Here is an 18,397-nt window from a genome sequence, read left to right on the forward strand (position 1 = left end):
GGTAACCAAGAAGTGGGCTCTGGCTTGCTCATTAGGGATAGGGATAGATATATAGTATTTTCAATTTTAAATTAATATTTTTAAATTCATTTGAAACTTTAATTGTATGTATTTATTTACTTATTTATTTTTATTCTTATTTTTCTTTTTATTATTATTATATGTATATCTTTTCTGTTTCTATACTTCTGTAAAGCTGCTTTGAGACAATGGGAATTGTTGAAAGTACAAATAAAATACAAATAAACTGAATTTTAATTTTAAAAAAAAAAATTGTTTATTCTGGCATAGTTTTGTCTTCAACACATACCTGCATTCTTTAGGTGTGATTTTAGAGATCAAAAACGATATGCTAAAAATATGCTATTAGCATATTAAAAATCACAGCATATGAATGTTCTTCCTTTTCTTGCTTGACAATGGGAATTGTTATTTTCTTAGATTTAATGTGAACACAGAACTCCACAAATGCACAATAAATAAAGTTATACACAATTTTCTACTGTCTGTATAGTTTGAGTGACAAATGTATCGTCCAATCAGCAGTAAGACTTCCATTCGCAAACTATACCTACCTTTTCCGGTTTGTTTATGACATTGTATCAGTCAATAAGTTTCAGGTGGGCTGATGTATTCAGTTCCCCTTTTTTTCAAAATAATGTATATTTTGTGCTCATTGTTCAGTATTTTGCAATTACATACATACTTTAAAGTCTCTAAAGACTCTAATGTCTTATTGTAAGGAACAGGCAGTGTTGAATCCATAAATCCAGAGTTTATTAAACATGAAGTGCAATAATCCAAACGTGAAGCAAATCCAAAGTCAAGAAGACAAGTAAAGTTCATGACACCACACAGACAATCAGCATAGCAACCAAATCCAAAATACGCAAATCCAAAAGTCAAAGTCAATAAATATAAACACTGGCACAATGGAAAAACAAAGAACAGCTTTGTAAGTAAACAGTACTAACAATACTTCACACTGAACAATGCCTGAGCAGGGTATAAGAAAGAGGTAAAATCAGGAAGTAAACTTTGACCTGAAACAATATCAATATTCAGGAGAGGGCTCCTTTTGACGATTAGAAGGGGGCATCACAGGTGAGATCATTACACTTATTATAAGAGGTTATGTTGCTCAATTGTTAGTCACATATTCTAGATTTCTAGATAATCTAGATTTAGGTAATTCTAGATTTCAATCTGTTTTCTGTGACTGTAAACAGCTAGAATTAATTATATATTAAAGAAATATAATTAACTAATATATTCCAATTAAGATTGAAAATACCTAGTTCTTCTGAATCATTATTCTGTTCTGACAGCTATAATAAAAAATTCTAAAATAATAATAATAATAATTTAATTATTATTTTAATTATTATTATTATTATTATTATTATTATTATTATTATTATTATTATTATTATTATGTTGCCTTTGTAGAAGCCAACATTCTGATTTCCGTTATAAGCTTATTATTATTATTATTATTATTATTATTATTATTATTATTAGACAAAAATTTATTTAAAAAAATGCGGCCTAGGGCGTTCGAGCCACATGCACCAAATTCGGATATGTCGTAGACCCTGGTCTGAAGTTTGTTGCTTCTATTTTTCTAAGCGATCAGAATTCCGGCATTCCCGGTTCGGAAGCTCAAAGTGGCCTTTTTTCCCATAGACTTCCATTATAAACTTTTGAGATTTATAACTCGGCAAGTTTTCGAGCGATTTACACCGAACTGGGACAGGTTCTTTAGGACCTTACTCCGGACAAAATTTTTATTCCGGAGTTCCGACGGAATTTTCGGTTTTCCCGTAGTCAACGGTCGTACATCCCATAGACTTGAATAGGGAATTCCGAAAAGTCCTCTAAGCTCTCACACACATAATACATCCAACATTAAGAATTGCATGTACTGTTCTATGCAGTATAATAAGTAGAATCCCATAATGACTGCAGTATTGACATGAAATGTCCAAACCCTCAGTAGCCACTTTTTGCCAAAAGTATTGGCACTCCACCGGGTATTCTGGTGACGTCACTCAACACCACGTGACGTCACGTGTAGCCCCGCCCCCAAAACAAGCGAGATCAAAAACATGCACAACATGGACATGTGACATATCAAAACACTCAGCACAATGAGGGAAACTGCCCCACGGGTATTATCGTCCCGTCACGTGACGTCACGTATAGCCCCGCCCCCAAAACCAGCAAAATCAAAAATTTGCACAACATGGACATGTGACATATCAAAACACTCAGCACATTGAGGGGAACTGCCCCACGGGTATTCTGGTAACGTCACGTGACGTCACGTGTAGCCCCGCCCCCAAAACAAGCGAAATCAAAAATTTGCACAACATGGAGATGTGACATATCAAACACTCAGCACATTGAGGGGAACTGCCCCACGGGTATTCGGATCATGTCACATGCTCATGGCCGATCACCCCCTAAAGTATTGGCACCCTAGCGGTCCAGTAGCTTTCACAATCTTTCTGTCCACTCGCCTCCAAAATGCACCGGCCTTTGTGAATACTTGCACCGTCAAAGCCAACATCAAAGTTTGTCGCAACGAACTTTTCAAATCTAGTGTGAGAGAATAAAATGAATGAAATTTTCTAGATAGACTTCTCAACAGAAAAGCATAATGCTTAACTAAGATGAGTAACCTAACATAACAACACAGACTGCTTTGTGCCGTGCAATATAGTTTTACTAACTTTTCTTTTTTTAAATAACAAAACACACGCACGCACCCAGATATAACAACAACAATAAAAAATAATCATAATCATAATAATAATAATTGATAATAATAATAATAATAATAATAATAATAATAATAATAAATATAGCTGCAAGCAGCCATTCTGGGGTCAGAACATGTCGCTGATGAACCATACCAAGTTTCGTAGCAATATGGCATTGTTTTTAATATCTCGTAGCCACTAGGTGGCGCTGTCACAAAACGTTGCATGCACTCTCAGGTCATGACTATAATGACATGTCCCAAGTTTCCTGTCGACACGCATACGTTTTGCAAACATACAGCCTCACGTCTGCTTTGGCGTGCTCGCCGCCATGTATGTTGCGACGGTTTGGTATCGTTTAACTCAGCATGCCTCAAGGAGTCTAACGACACCTCCTTCATGATTTTAGACTAAAGTTTGTTGTAGTTATAAGCGAAAATAGCTGTTTTTATAATCTTGTGACCACTAGGTGGCGTTGTCACGAAACGTTGCATGCACACTCAGGTCATGACTATAATGACATATACAAAGTTTTCGTGTCAAAACGCATAAGTTTTGCGAAGATACGGCCTCACGTCTGTTTTGGCGTGCTCGCCACCACACAAAATGGCCGTCCGAAAACCGTTTGGTATCGTTTGAGTCGGCATGCCTCAAGGAGTCTAACAACACTCCCTTCATGATTTTAGACTCACGTTTGCAGTAGTTATGAGCAAAAATAGCTGTTTTTAAAATCTCGTGGCCACTAGGTGGCGCTGTCACGAAACGTTGCATACACACTCAGGTCATGACTATAATGACATATACAAAGTTTTGTGTCGACACGCATAAGTCTTGCGAAGATACGGCCTCACGTCTGTTTTGGCGTGCTCGCCACCATGTATGTTGCCACGGTATACGAGAAGGCATTGGTCTATCAAAAAGCTTTTGATAACTTTTTGTCTAGGGTGTCTCTAGATGCTAGATACCAAAGGACATGCAAATCGGACAAACGGTCTAGGAGGAGTTCGACAAAGTAGGTATTACGGAAAATTCAAAATGGCGGAAAGGTATTCATGACAGAAATGATGTCATGTGGTGCATTCGATTCGGCATGAGCAAATGATCCAAAATATGCAAGAACTGTGTCTCTAGGCCTTACGAGTCAGCAGTTATGAACATGAACATAATTGGATGTTTGGACTGTTGGTGGCGCTAAAGGGTTTGAGCTAGACACACCAAAGTTGCTATAGTAACTTCTAAGACTGGCCTATACATGTGTGCCAAATTACATAACTTTCCTACGTACGGTTCTATGGGCTGCCATTGACTTCAATGGAAGAAGAGGAGGAAGAAGAAGAAGAAGAAGAAGAAGAAGAAGAAGAAGAAGAAGAAGAAGAAGAAGAAGAAGAAAACCGACAATAACAATAGGTGTCTACGCCCCTTCGGGGCTTGACCCCTAATAATAATGTTGTCTGAACAGGAGAATAAAATAATAATAATAATAATAATAATAATAATAATAATAATAATAATAATAATAATAATAATAATAATTCTCCTTTTCAGACAATAATAATAATAATAATAATAATAATAATAGTTATTATTATTGTCTGAAAAGGAGAATTATTATTATTATTATTATTATTATTATTATTATTATTATTATTAATAATATTTTACCGGATATTGTACCTGAAGAACTAGGTATTTACAATTTTAATTGGAATATATTAGTCAATTATATTTGAGCCGTGAATTCTAGATGTTACACAGAAAACAGCTACAATTACCAATATTTGACTAACGATTTAGCAAAATAACCTCTTATAATAAGACACTAAAGTATTTATAGACTTTAAGTATGTGTTTAATTGCAAACTATCGAAAAAGAACGCGAGTTATAAACATACCTGAGTTTAATAAAATGTACAAAGCACTCGATGTACCTACACAGGCCGCTCAACGCAGCACGTTTGCGAGAAACGTCCTGATTTTGCGCATGCGCGCTGAAGGCGAAACAGTAGAAGTGCGTTTTCCGGAACACCTGTCGTCCCTCGAAACCTAGATGGGTGTGAAGTGAGATGAAAGAATGTGGCATCCGTGCGCTTCTTGGTCCGTGACGTAACGAACCAGGGCGTGGTCACCTGCTCGAGCTTCCTTCTCCACACCAGAAGCTTAAAGGACAAAGTGAGCTGTCGGTCACAATATCTTCGGAAGGATCGCCAGTAGTTTTGTTTTTAGTTGCATGAAGCTTCAGTAGTCATTTTTTTAACACAGATCAAATTTTAAAATGTCTAAAGTTGGAATCTCACATTTGCTGGTATTTTTTGCCTGTATTTCGTCTTCAGGTGAGCTTTTGTTTCCAGCTATTTTGTTTTTATTGTGTCGGTTAAGTTGGTTGGGGGCGCGCTTATTAATCGATTTAAACTGTTTTTATAATGTTTTCCCTCTCCATAGATTAAAATATTAGTCTTTAATTATTTCTGTTGTGATGTGTTTGGGTTATGTAAAGTATTAGGATTGTGTTGAGGTGTTTTTGCACTTCACGGTATAGGCCTTTCTGTTTTAAATGTTTACTTGTGAGCTGCCCCCAAACATTAACATTTACTTTATTTATTTCAGCAATCCATTGTCAAAAACAACGAGGTTTTATTGGAATTCTGGATTTGGACTCGGTCTACGTTGACTCGGTTACAGCAGACATATTAAATAGTCGCCTGACCACAGTTTTCCTTCCTCTCGTCTACATTTTTGTGTTCGTTGTGGGTTTGCCAAGCAATGCTATGGCAATTTGGGTCTTTGTGTTCAGATCAAAGAAGATCCACCCAGCAGCTATTTACATGGCCAACCTTGCCTTGGCTGACTTGCTTTTTGTCATCTGGGTCCCGCTCAAGATTGCATACCACTTCAATGGCAATAACTGGACTTTTGGAGAGGGTATGTGTAAAGTTCTGGTGGGTTTCTTCTATGGAAACATGTACAGTTCGATCCTGTTCATTACTTGTTTGAGTGTGCAACGATACTGGGTGGTGGCTCATCCGCTCACACAGCAGAGGACAGACAACAGACTGGCTATTGCTGTATCAGTAAGCATCTGGGCTTTTGTATGGATCAGTACAACACCACTGTTCCTGTACCAGCAGACAGCCAGACTCTCTGATCCTAACATAACCACTTGCCACGATGTCAACATTATCACGCTGGAAAACTTTAAAAGTGGAAATACTTTTCAGGATGTTCAGAAGCCGTACTATTACTTCATGGTGATGGCTGGGTTGGCATTCTTCATACCATGTGTGGTTATCATCACAGCGTACGGCCTCATGATGCGCAAATTGGGAAACTCCAATATGGAAGGAAGCAGCGCTAGCAAGAATCGTCACCGGGCCATGGTTCTCATCATTACAGTTCTCATTGCGTTCCTGGTCTGTTTTATTCCTAGCAATGTCATGCTGGTGGTGCATTATGCTCTACTGCGGAATGGAATTACTAACAATGGATATGGTTTCTATATCACCTCCTTGTGCTTGGCCAGCCTCAACAGCTGCCTGGATCCATTCCTGTACTATTTTGTGTCTGAAGAGTTCCGATCACACGTGAAGAATACACTCCTGTGTCGAAGCAGCCGGACTGTGGAAAGGATGAGAGTCTCCTTCAGTTCCATGAAGTATTCTAAGAAGTCCAGCATTTACACATCTAGCACAGGGAATACAGATAGCAGTATGATCTAAGAGCTGCAGTGTACATTTAAAAAGAGAATGGATGATTACTTAGACTGACTGTGAATTATTATTTTATTTAGAGATATTTTAGACTAATATTTACACTTTCTCAGGCAGCAAAAATCCACAAAGGTGGATTAACCTTTGTAAGAAACAAGCCATGAGGTTTTTTGACTGAGTGTGTATAAAAGAAAGGGTGTGTGTGTGTGTGTCTGTGTGTGATTTTTATAAGCTGGAAATGTTGCTTGGTGCAAAAACAAGTAGAATCACAGAATTAATCTTGACACAAAGGTCTTTCGGGTGCAGCCAGTCAAATTTGGGAGTTTATTGTAGGGGGTTTTTCCCAATATAAAGTGTGAATGTCTTCTGCTTCTCACAGACTGAATCAGTCTTTTGACTTTGCTTTGTTCTTTTCCACAATAGTAGTTGTGTTTTTGTCCCCTGCTCCCAGCTTTGTTTAAAACTTGTTTTTATGTCTGGTGATTTTGTGTCACTGGTTCACAAAGAATTACCATTTGTGGATATCCTGAAGCCAATCCATAATGTACAAACTACTTTGAAAACAGACTTCAAAAGTCAGAATATACTATACTATGTAAAGGCCTAGATTTATGAAGATGGATGAAGAGCTTACTGTTGTTCAGAAAATCCATCATCTCCATATCCACTTCTTCCTTAAAACTAGACATTTATTTTTGTACATATTTATGTATTTGTGACTTTAATAAATGTTTTGTATATGAAAGACAATTTTGTTTTGCTTCCTAATATATTTTAAAATATACAGAAACCTGAAGATTCTGACATCTGATGTACTGAAGTGCTTTTGTACCAAGAAGTGAGTCATTGTCACATGACCATGAGTTCACAATTGACAATACAGTGACATGTGTTGTTATGAAACATATCTTGTTTGTTGTTGTTTTTTTCTTTTGATAAATATCTAACAGAATTCACCAGTTTATCTAAAAGTGTACAAACTAGTTAAGCACACCTGAGTGCTGTGTCACTGCCAGTCCCAGTACATATTTTTTGCTCCAGGCAAGCTTCTTATCTCAAACACATCAGGTTTGGGGGTTGTCTAAAGAAACACTGCTTCCTAAAACAGGTCAGTCTGGTTTTGGCAAAAGCAACATAGGGGCCTAGCAATGTTACCTTCGTACAAAGTCTTATCAATCAGCACCTGAATGTCCTTTATAAAATTTACAACTGATGCTTTGTTCACAAAATGCAGCATTTGGTACACTAACTGTTAACATGACCTTCAGCCTAAAGAGACACATGCTACATGCTAAAAAATGCAGTTCAGTTCAACTGTTATGTTATTGTACATGCTAATGCTGTTAAATCTTTCCGTAGTTTCCAGATTAGATTTTGAACATGATCAGACTATTGTTCTGGATTGTGTGTGTGTGTGTGTGTGCCATCACAGTTAAAGGATAACCATACTCAACAGTTTATGGTGGATCTTTGAACTTTGTTTACAATAATGAGATCAGAGCTGCAATGTTAGTGCCAGCTCTGTTTTCTGTGAGTTTTTTACATATATGTAAATCATACTAATGTAATATTGTTTTAAAATTCCCGTACGCAATATAGCACCTGAAAATAATGTTTCTAGTGATATCATTATATATATTTACATTCCTTTACAAATGTTAACTAATTAGATCTTTATTTATTTTTAAAAATGCATTAATATATTTTACAAATTGTATGTGAAATTTCTGAGGTTTTAAGAAAGAGGTTGAAAAGGTGCAATAAGTGTTTTTTAACTTAACTTTTAACAGTGGGATGATTCAGCGTTAAATTAGACAGCCGGGTGTTGCAGTATTTTGTTTCCCCTATGCCCTCAGGTACAAAATATTTGTAATTAATATCATATTAATATATATATAAATAAATATCAATTAATATGCATTTAATATCACTATAAATTTTATTCATAGCTATTTTGGCAGACATAAAGTTGTACTTGTTTTCTCTTTCTCCACCATAGAAGGCCAGTTCCTTTTCTTATAGGGTCCTCATTAAGGGGAAAAATTGTGAACTGTCTAAACATGAGTGGTATTAGGGGCTTAGGACTCCATTTTAAGAGACACAGAGTAAAAGTCACAGCTTGAGCTTAAGTACAATATTTCATCGCCTTTGTTTCACATTCTGATGTATATAATATAATGACAAAATAAGATACGTTATAAAATTCTGAGTATTTTGACATGCACACATAATAATGTTGACTCACTAGTAGAATAATGAAAATTATTTTGGAGTATTATGCTCAAAGCCGCAACATCATTCCGTGTTGTCTTCATATGCAAATGTTAAAAGATCTCAGCCCGTGTTTTGCCTAGTTTCGACTGTGCTGATTTACATAAAATGGACATAGAATATATATGACTTTAAAAGTGCAACACGAGTCAAAACATTAAAAGTGTTCATTCTTTATGCTTCAAATAAATAAAGGTTACAGTTGAATCTCAAAAATAACAAGCTGTAATAAAACAAACTAAACTCATAAGTGTAAGTCTTTTGGTCCAACATGTAATGTCATTCTCTTCTGTTGGTGGCTGGAGCAGGTAGTTACACAAATCAGCTCTGGTACAAGATTGCAAATTAGCCCTCTGTCATTTGTACCCTATAGAGAATAGAGAAGGGTTTCCTAAGTGGGCTTTTATATTCTCTCTTGTTGTTTTAGACTGGACATGGCCTACTGCAGCATTTTTAAAATGAATGTATTTTACTGTGTGAACTATCTTGCCTGATGACATCATCCTACCAACATGATGCCAACACTGCTGCATGTTCCCGCATGCGTCTTTTAGCTCATTCTATTACTTTCTGTTTAAGCCACAAAATACATTAATTAAATCGTTGATGATGTTTCTACAAATTGTGAAAATTCATGAAACTTTACAAAGTTTAATAAAAAAGGGTTTTATTACTGTGTACTGAGAAATGTGCACTGGTGACCTCCATATTTACAGTATAAATAAGCATGGAGTGAGTTTGTTTGGTTGGTGTTTTTCTGATGATTTTATCTTGTTTTTCTATTCAGTACATTTGCATTGCTGGTGAGAAACTAATATCTATTTACATTTTTGTTACATTTACATACATTCACAAAACATTTACAAAACACAGAAATCTTTCATATTTTGATTTTTGTTTTCCAAACTTCATCTCACCTGCATCTCAAGCTACATGTGCCATACAGGTGTGTTGTCTCCTCACTGCATGGAGTATTACTAAGCCATGACATTCCCTAATGGCTATGTTCATTATTTCCTCATTGTTTATCTCTTTCTCTATGTAGTTTGTTGCTTCCCCTGCTCTGTCTTACCTTATTTGGGTGTGAGCTACCTTCCTTTTAAAAATAGACAGCTGGTCTGACCAGTTTCTTGGAAAGTTTTTGAGTAACAGCTCTCCTGCCGGCATGATATACGTGTGCTCCTTCTCCCCACTTTCACACTGTGTCTCTCTTTCTCTCCTTTTATTCTGTCCTTCCTTTGAATTTTTCACAACATTATTTTACTCTGTACTTTTTTGTTTTAGAATAGAAAGGACGTTTCAGGTGCCATTAGCCTTAACACTCTAATTACTTAATTTGTATGAGTACTGAGTTTGCTTTAGATGATACATTACTATGATATTCGATTTGATTTATTTGTATTGCGCATTTAACAATTTACTTTGTCACAAAGCAGATTTACAGAAGTATAGAAACAGAAATAATAAATAAATCAATAAATTTAAAGGTTTATTTTTCATGATGATTATGATCATTATTAAATTTTATTTGTATAGACATTTTAACAATGGACATTGTGCCATCAGCTTTAAAGAAATATAAACATTTTGTATAAAAATGACAAATCTGCATTCTCAAATCTACTGGCCTCTAGTTTGTAACAGTCCTGCTGTTTTTATAGAAATTGTCAAGTTGGGAAAAACAAATGATGTAGTAAAGAGCAATTGTTACCAGTAATGAGACATAACTGAAACCAACCAGTATCAGTATATGAGTAAAGCAAGGGAGCCTTGCATTTTTTTGCCATGACTAATCACCTTCTACAATTTTCCAGCCACTCATCTTTTCTATCGTGGTTATTATTGTAATAATGACTTGAGTGTTTCCACTTTATAGTGTTTGTCATTTTTGTTGCTTTTGAATTATTTTACATTTCTTTATATATATATATATATATATATATATATATATATATATATATATATATATATATATATATATATATATAGGTTATTTAGATGTAGATATGTTTCAGTTGTTTTCATTAATATTAATATTTTTACATTTTTCAAAGATTGAATTCAAATTGTATTTTTATGATTTTTATAGCTCCAAAACTGCCTATATTTACTAGGAATTGTTATTTTTTTATAATCATTTTTGACTGATTATCTGGATTAAAGCTTGACATTTGAATTGTGGTCATTCATAGGGGGGTGGAATCAAGTATAAATATTATTGGCTAGATGAATAGTGTCCCTACTGGTCAATCCATAGCAGTGCATTTTATGTAAATCGGGCAAATTTAAGCCTTTACATGTCATTTAAACTAGCATCATTTCATAATTTTTCTTATTTCTTTTAATAGCATTTGAAAGATACATCGTTACCTAACTATTCCTAATTCCAAATTAAATAGGTTCTTAATGTGTGTGGTTTACTATGTCTGAGTAACAATAGTGCACTTGTAGACTTCACTATGTGCCCACTATGGCAGTGAGGCTATATCATGTTCTGTTTGTTAGTCTGTTACTTTTCTTTCCTTAGGCTATTTTGCTAAAATAAACGCAGAAGGTAATTTGTTCAGACCTCAGTATTGTTCAAGTCCCACCATTGGGCCTTTATGAAAAGTATATATTTATAAACTGTATATTGTATAAAAGTACATAGCCCTATATTTTCAATGCTCCATTGTATAAATGTACGTTGTTTTGTCTAAGAGCACCTGACAAAGGCTGTATATGTAATGCCCTAGGAGTTTTTCCATTATTAATTATTCATATAAATTCATTATTCAGCATTAGAACAGTTTATGTGAAAGACATCCTGGAAATAAATTGCTAATCGTTGTGTGTAACCTTGTCAGTTACCTACATTTTGGTTTATATACAGCTCCGGAATGCAGTCAGTTAAGTTTGTAAAAGTACATCATTTAATTATATTTGTACAACCTTGTGTTGATTATGATTATGACCTTTCATTCATCTTCAAATGTAAAATGAAATCTTATTTAACATCAAAAAACATTTTATCTTTGTTTCTCACTTGTGGCACTTAGGAGAAAAGTGTGAGTTAGTTGAGTGAGTAAGAACTTTAAATGAGTAATCACTGTGATATTAAGTAGCTATCTATAACTGAATAGAAGTTCATGAAAGCATAATTTGAGTATAAATAAGCCTTGATGACTGTGCCGTGTTTGCTTTTAGGCCCCCAATCATTAATAAACCATACATATGTACCAGGAGATCACCAAAGTTGTTGGTAAAAATAATCAACACTTTCTGACCAACCAGATTTAAAACTTATAGTGTAGTATAGATTAATATTTTCTTCCATACATCAGAAAGCATGTTTTTATGAAAATGAGAGAAACAGTATTAATTGTATATATTTTTATACATGACCTCCCCAAAGTTGGGCAGATATTATAGGTTATTAAAGGTGTCCATTTGCCAAAGTAGACCCAGCCTTGAATGAGTACAGATAACTCCCCCATACCACCAGTCAGCACACACCCTTTCAATTAGTTGACTGTGACAAGAGCTGCTGTAAAGTTATGAATTCTCATGGGCACTATTTTAGATAAATATACATATATATTTAGGTACATACACATATTTAGTGATTTTTTTAACTGTATGTGCCAAGATAAAAAGCATGCAGCTGATAAACAGAGCTATTTATGGGGATTAATTCCAGTTTAGGAGTTAAAACATGAAATTGGTTAATCAAGAAATATTTACCAACCAATATCATAAACATGGAATGTGCTGCTTTTCATTTGATCTTGTCATTGTACTTCAGTGGTTGCTTATTTTAGTGCTGATGGACTTCATTCGATTTTTTAAAAAATGCTGTTTAATCATAGTACCACTGACATCCTTTATCTACGTTTGCTCAGACAAAATCTCTGGTTTGTCCTCCTTTGTCCAGATAATTGATTAACTAAAATCACACTAAGGCTTTTCACAACATATTTTATTGCAAACAGAGGAGTAACATTGTCATACATGACATATAATGACAAAATCTCTTCAGGAGGTGTCCATGGTCTGCACACTCTCCTCCACCAACTCCACCGGAACTTGGGTCACTGACTTTGTCAGAATACTTGTAGTGCCTTGCTTGTACGTATAATCACCAGTTCTGCAGGAAAGAAGTGAGTACCATTCAAAGTGCATGTACATTGAAAACATTAAACATTTTATTTGGTAAGTAACCATGTTGGAAGTCATCATTTTTGTGTCTTCTTAAAGCCAACTATATAAAAGTTATTACTCAAGCAGAACAGTTCCTCTCTCGATTGTCAAAGAACAAAATGTTAGTCATTAAAAGCTGAGATTTAAAAAAAATAGTAAAACAAAATAATGGGAGTGATTTCTGCACATATTCTCCTACTCACCGGACACCCTTCTTGTTGGCTTCATCATGTGGTCTCAGGTAGTCCACCTTGCCTTTGGTGATCACACACAGGTCAATGTTACTGCCTGAGCCCAGATCATTAAATATACCAGCTGCTATTGCGTCACGGACCAGGAGCTTTGCCTCCTCCTCCTAAAAAGTTAACAAGAATATTTATTACGATTATTTCTCATTAAGTGAAAAAAAAACCTGATGAAATGGCCAGTGGAAAAAAAAAAAAAAATCACACCTCCATGTCAGGCCTGTATCGATCTTCAAACACAGCCATAGCAGCCAGGGATCCAGAGCCTAAGCATACATACACACACACAGAGACAGAGATGCAGTTTCTCTGATTACACCCACAAATCTATCTGGATTACTGTTAAAAGCTTGTAATCCTAAGAATAAGAATACCATTAAGAACATTGAGAAACCCAGTCACTTTATATTACTGCAATTATATAAACCCTTAAAATACAACTAGTGATTCAATAATGACCAAATGAAATTGCCAATACATGTATTCTGTGTAAATCCAGAATCCAACACCACAGCTGACTGAAGAGTTAGAGCTCATCACACTTACAAACGTACATGAACCCTGAAATCTTTATTTTTGCCAAAGAATATGCCTCTGTCCTTGACTGAGTGAGTGTGTTCTATAAAAGGTTACCAATTAACCACAAGATGAGATCCAGACATAATTTTCACAACAATAAAGAGCAGGGTAATGCGTAACCTTGCTGCAAGGTATTTAGGTAGAGTGTGAAATACACATTGTGGTCTTGAAGAATAAATAACACCATTTCTGCAAACCAGTCTCCAAGTCTTTCCAGCAAAAGTACAAGACATAGGTTTAAAAGAAAAATGCCCCAGAGACTCACCCATGGTAACATAGGGTAGCTTGTCTGTTGAACCATGAGGGTAGATGCTGTACAGGTGGGGACCATTGATGTCAACCCCACCCAATACCAGCGCTGCTCCAATATAGCCCTGGTACCTATAAAATCCCACACAAAATTGTCAACAGTTACATACTGTTACAGATAGAGTAAAAAATGGCAAATGGAAAAATAGGAAAATGTAGGCATTGTTTTGAACATTTAAGTTAATACTGTACTTTCAAAAATGTATAAAATGGCCTTAGTCTATTAGTGTGCAACAGTTTCACACTATTTAGCATTTACAGCAGATCCTTATCATCACAAAGACCATTCACATTGGGCTCACATACAGTAGCACTGTGCTGAGACATGGGTTAAAACCAATCTGCTGCACATGAGGCCAGACAGATCTGCACCCAAAATGATTTTGAAAAAGGTGGTGAAGGTGTTGGCAGGGGCCGGAAATTAATTTCAAGGGGAATTAGGTAAAATCCTGAAGAAGAAAAAAAACAGAGCTGCATTTTCAGTTTTGGAGTGGATGCCATACAGCAGAAGGAGCAGAGATAGCAAGGGATGTTTTCCCTCATTCAAAGCATGATCTTCTGTCAAATCTTAATGAATGAATATGAATAATACATGAAGTTACATAAACTAGTGTGGATGACATATTAAAGCGAAAATCTGGGACTATTGGGCATCTTGCTAAAATAAATTGGGAAACTGTCATTTCTTTCAATCCAATTAATAACCAATAAGGAGCTTTTAATCATGTTCGACATAAAAATGCTCTTTTTAGTATTTTATAGGTGTACACCATGTGCTGAATCTTAATACTATCACTAATTATTGCATATACAGTGTCAGGTGAAAGCATCATGTGAAAGCCACCTGAAGAGCATCTGCTTGAGCATCCGGTTGGCTGTAGTGACTCTTGGAAGGCGATTGGTGGAAAGAGAATGAAGCTCCAGATTAGAGGAGATTAACTGAGTGGTCATCTCAGTGTCTGCTGCTGTACCAGCTCCACAACAGCTACACACACAAAAACACACACAAACATGCATATTAGAGTACATCTGGGGTTGGAGAAGAAGCTATGAATTGTGTGTGATTCAGTGCTCACTAGATGTTAGGAGAGATGTAGTGGATCTTTGAGCAGTTCTTATCTGCTACAACCATTCCTTCAGTGGCTCTTGTATCAGCTCCCAGAACCACACCATCCTTAAGGGGTAGAAGAAAAGAATTTATTAATGCTGAATAAAAACACAAACTTACTTTATTTACTCACAAAATATTTCCAATTCTGAATATCCCTCATTAATACATGACAGGTATTATTATTTTCCCCATAAATTTAAGGCGTACAATATAATCCTGTAAATTAGGAATTCTAACATTGCAGTTTTACATTTAAAAATAGGTTTGTTATTGCAATGAGCACATATATACTGTATATGTGCCCTACACATATACCTTGAGTATTTTAGAGTACACATTTTTGCACAAGCTGGGTGAAATTGTATCTCAGCATGAATGCTAATAAAGCAAAAACAATAATAGAAGACATATAGGGGCTACAATGATTTAAGGCTAAAAGTAATGCATAGGATTTTTAAGCTATAAAATGATCACCTTATACACAACTCCACAGATGGTTGTGCCAGTTTTGCGGGCGGTAGGGAGGCTGCATCCAATTTTAGCAGCATTACATTCTAGTTGAGCATTCCTAAAGAAAACACAGAAATGGAAACTTTAAATGCAAATTCCACAACCACAAATTCAAGCATTTTATGTTCTGCAAAACATGTAATATATAATGCTAGTGAAACATTTAAGTGTATTGGCATCCAGGGCACGACATGAGAAGTTTTAAACATTGCCGATTCCATAAAGGACAAAAGACCCGACCATAACATGCACCAACAAAGACATCAGAAATACTAAGAATCTTTAAGATTGACAGAAAATTGCAAAACCAGGACTCTGAGGAAGGTTTCTTCCTTTTTAAGGAAGGTCATCCACCTGACACCAATGACCGAGCAAGACATAAGTCGGAGAAACAACCAAGATGTCAAGATCAAAAGGTTCAGACTTCTGTTTTTAAAACATTTTCCTTTTTATAAGTTGATAATGTGGTAACATGGGGATCACAGGGTTATTGACTTTATTGTTAATCACAATAACAATGGTTTTTGTGAAGTAGCAGGTACATCATCCAGAACAAGTTAATTAAATGCACTGCTCTATTTTATTAATAAGCTGTAGGAACGAATTGCCATGTTAAACCTGCATGTCATTTACAGAGCTCCAGGTAGAGGTCTTCTCGGGTCTAAAGAAATGTACCCGACCCGAAGTTTTTAGACGAACCCGACATGCATTTTTTTTTGTTTAAAGAAAAGACCCGACCCGAGACAAACCCGAAAAAATTAGACCCGAGTCCGACCCGTTGGCATTTTTTTTTAGCCCGACTGGACCCGAATGTTGCATAACTCTACACTAAAGTAACCGCTACAGAGTGGATTCAAAATTGATTGGATTTTCTAATTTATAGGATATCACATCAGGGAAAAACATAGGCATAAAAACATAGACATTACTTTTCAATATATTTCTATATAAAATTGTTATAAATAAAGGAATCATAAATAAATAAATAAATAAATAAATAAATAAAAGCGGTCCGTTAGCTCTGTTGCTAATGGCTCTTTTGAATGTCAGATAACTTTATAACGTTACATTATTATTATTGTTACATAACATGATAAAGCAAGTTACAAAATATAAAATACAACCCTAAAGTGAGCAGGTCTAATTCTTTACATACCGTGAAATGGACATGTATCATGTGGCTAACTAACGCTTTGGTGTATGTTTTTTTTTTTTTTACATAAGCTTCATTTAAGATGAAGACGTCGCGCTCTGAAATAAGAAAAAAAATTAACTGATACCTTTTTAGGAAACGGATACTTTGGTTTGTTTTAAGGTTTTTATTAGGTATATATTAAGGTATAATATAGTTAACAGAAAATCTGCTGAATCATTCACAGAGACCGCTAGCAAATTAGCGCCTTCTGAAGTAAATAATAAAAAATAATGATGCGTAATACCAAAATTAATAAAGTAGAGTGAAATGTGCCACCTATCTGTACATCATATTATTCTACTCTTACCTCTTACAGTTTTCGAAACTGAAACCTCTCATTTGAGGCTGTAATACACAAGTAGTCGCCATTGTTGAAACTCTTATTTCCCGGAAAAGGTTCGCTGTAGCTCCTTCTTCTTCTTCTTCTTCTGTATGCACTTTACAACCCTATACCATAGACGGAAGTGCGTCAGACCTACGTCACACATTTTCCTGCCCAATAGTAGTGGACAGCGAGGAAGGGGAGAGAGAGAGAGAGATAGAGAGAGAGAGAGAGAGAGAGAGAGAGAGAGAGAGAGAGAGAGATGAATTGAAATATGTACATACAAGAAAGTCACTTTACATTTATTTAGAATGTTAAAACACCTGCACATTCATAGCAGTTTGTAGCAGTGTAATGTATAAAATCAGATATAAAGCCTTCAGTTAGAGAAAAGGGGTCCAGGCTCCTTATACAGTACCTACACTATGGCATAAACGAACCTACCAGAAAAAAGGCTGCTATAATACGAGTCAAGTCACAACACAACACAGTAATTCAGAGTAAATAGTCGTACACAACAATAGATACAATATGATGATGACATGTTATAAGTAAACATATTACTAAGCAGCCATTTTCATTTAGAAATATTCATTGTATATGATTACAATGTTTCTATTCCAATGTACTAGTCAGAGTCAGCTTTTGTGTGTGTAATATATATATATTGAATTGAAATTGTGATTTTCTCAGTCTACAATGCAACAACAAGAAAAATGCAAGGAAGAAACCAGGTGAAAACTCTTCTGGTACAGTATTTACACTGGTCTGCACTGTTTTTGTATATTGTCTGTTGTGTATTGTCTTTTCAATTCAATTCATTTTATTTATATAGCGCTTTTAACAATCTCCCTTTGTCTCAAAGCAGCTTCAGAGAAGTATGGAAACAGAAGAGAGAGAAAAAGAAATAAATATGTAATAATAAGAAGAAAAAATAAGAATACAAATAAAAGGGGGAATATATAGAATTAAAGTTTAAAATTTAAAAAAGTTTAACTTAAAATTGAAAATACTATATATATCTATCCCTATCCCTAATGAGCAAGCCATAGGAGACAATGGCAAGGAAAAACTCCCTGAGATTATATGAGGAAGAAACCTTGAGAGGAACCAGACTCAGAAGGGAACCCATCCTCATTTGGGTGACACTCTACAGTAAATAGTGTAAATATAAATAATGTCATTTCTACAACAGTTTATAATAGTG

At 35.3% G+C, this 18,397-nt stretch overlaps 2 protein-coding genes across 2 annotated transcripts; one reads left to right on the forward strand and one right to left on the reverse strand.

Annotated features, from left to right (window-relative positions):
- The first annotated feature begins 4,765 nt into the window (after positions 1–4,765).
- LOC113646553 (proteinase-activated receptor 2) lies at positions 4,766–7,376 on the forward strand. Its single transcript, XM_027152880.2, has 2 exons — positions 4,766–5,095; positions 5,370–7,376. The coding sequence occupies exons 1-2, from the start codon at positions 5,038–5,040 to the stop codon at positions 6,476–6,478; spliced, it is 1,167 nt and encodes a 388-aa protein (XP_027008681.1). The 5' UTR covers positions 4,766–5,037; the 3' UTR covers positions 6,479–7,376.
- Positions 7,377–12,681: 5,305 nt separating this feature from the next.
- Positions 12,682–17,336, reverse strand: psmb7 (proteasome 20S subunit beta 7). Its single transcript, XM_027152825.2, has 8 exons — positions 17,176–17,336; positions 15,638–15,731; positions 15,129–15,226; positions 14,897–15,037; positions 14,009–14,124; positions 13,372–13,430; positions 13,123–13,274; positions 12,682–12,866 (listed from the first exon to the last, which is right to left on the reverse strand). The coding sequence occupies exons 1-8, from the start codon at positions 17,235–17,237 to the stop codon at positions 12,755–12,757; spliced, it is 834 nt and encodes a 277-aa protein (XP_027008626.1). The 5' UTR covers positions 17,238–17,336; the 3' UTR covers positions 12,682–12,754.
- Positions 17,337–18,397: the final 1,061 nt, after the last annotated feature.

This window comes from Tachysurus fulvidraco, chromosome 21, assembly GCF_022655615.1.
Source record: "Tachysurus fulvidraco isolate hzauxx_2018 chromosome 21, HZAU_PFXX_2.0, whole genome shotgun sequence".
NCBI lineage: Eukaryota > Metazoa > Chordata > Actinopteri > Siluriformes > Bagridae > Tachysurus > Tachysurus fulvidraco.

Coding starts and splice junctions, on each gene's coding strand:
- LOC113646553 (XM_027152880.2), top strand. CDS start 5,038: ATGTCTAAAGTTGGAATCTCACATTTGCTGGTATTTTTTGCCTGTATT. Junction 5,096..5,369: donor TGCCTGTATTTCGTCTTCAG/GTGAGCTTTTGT, acceptor TATTTATTTCAG/CAATCCATTGTCAAAAACAA.
- psmb7 (XM_027152825.2), bottom strand. CDS start 17,237: ATGGCGACTACTTGTGTATTACAGCCTCAAATGAGAGGTTTCAGTTTC. Junction 15,227..15,637: donor TCTGTGGAGTTGTGTATAAG/GTGATCATTTTA, acceptor CTACCCCTTAAG/GATGGTGTGGTTCTGGGAGC. Junction 13,275..13,371: donor GATACAGGCCTGACATGGAG/GTGTGATTTTTT, acceptor TTAACTTTTTAG/GAGGAGGAGGCAAAGCTCCT.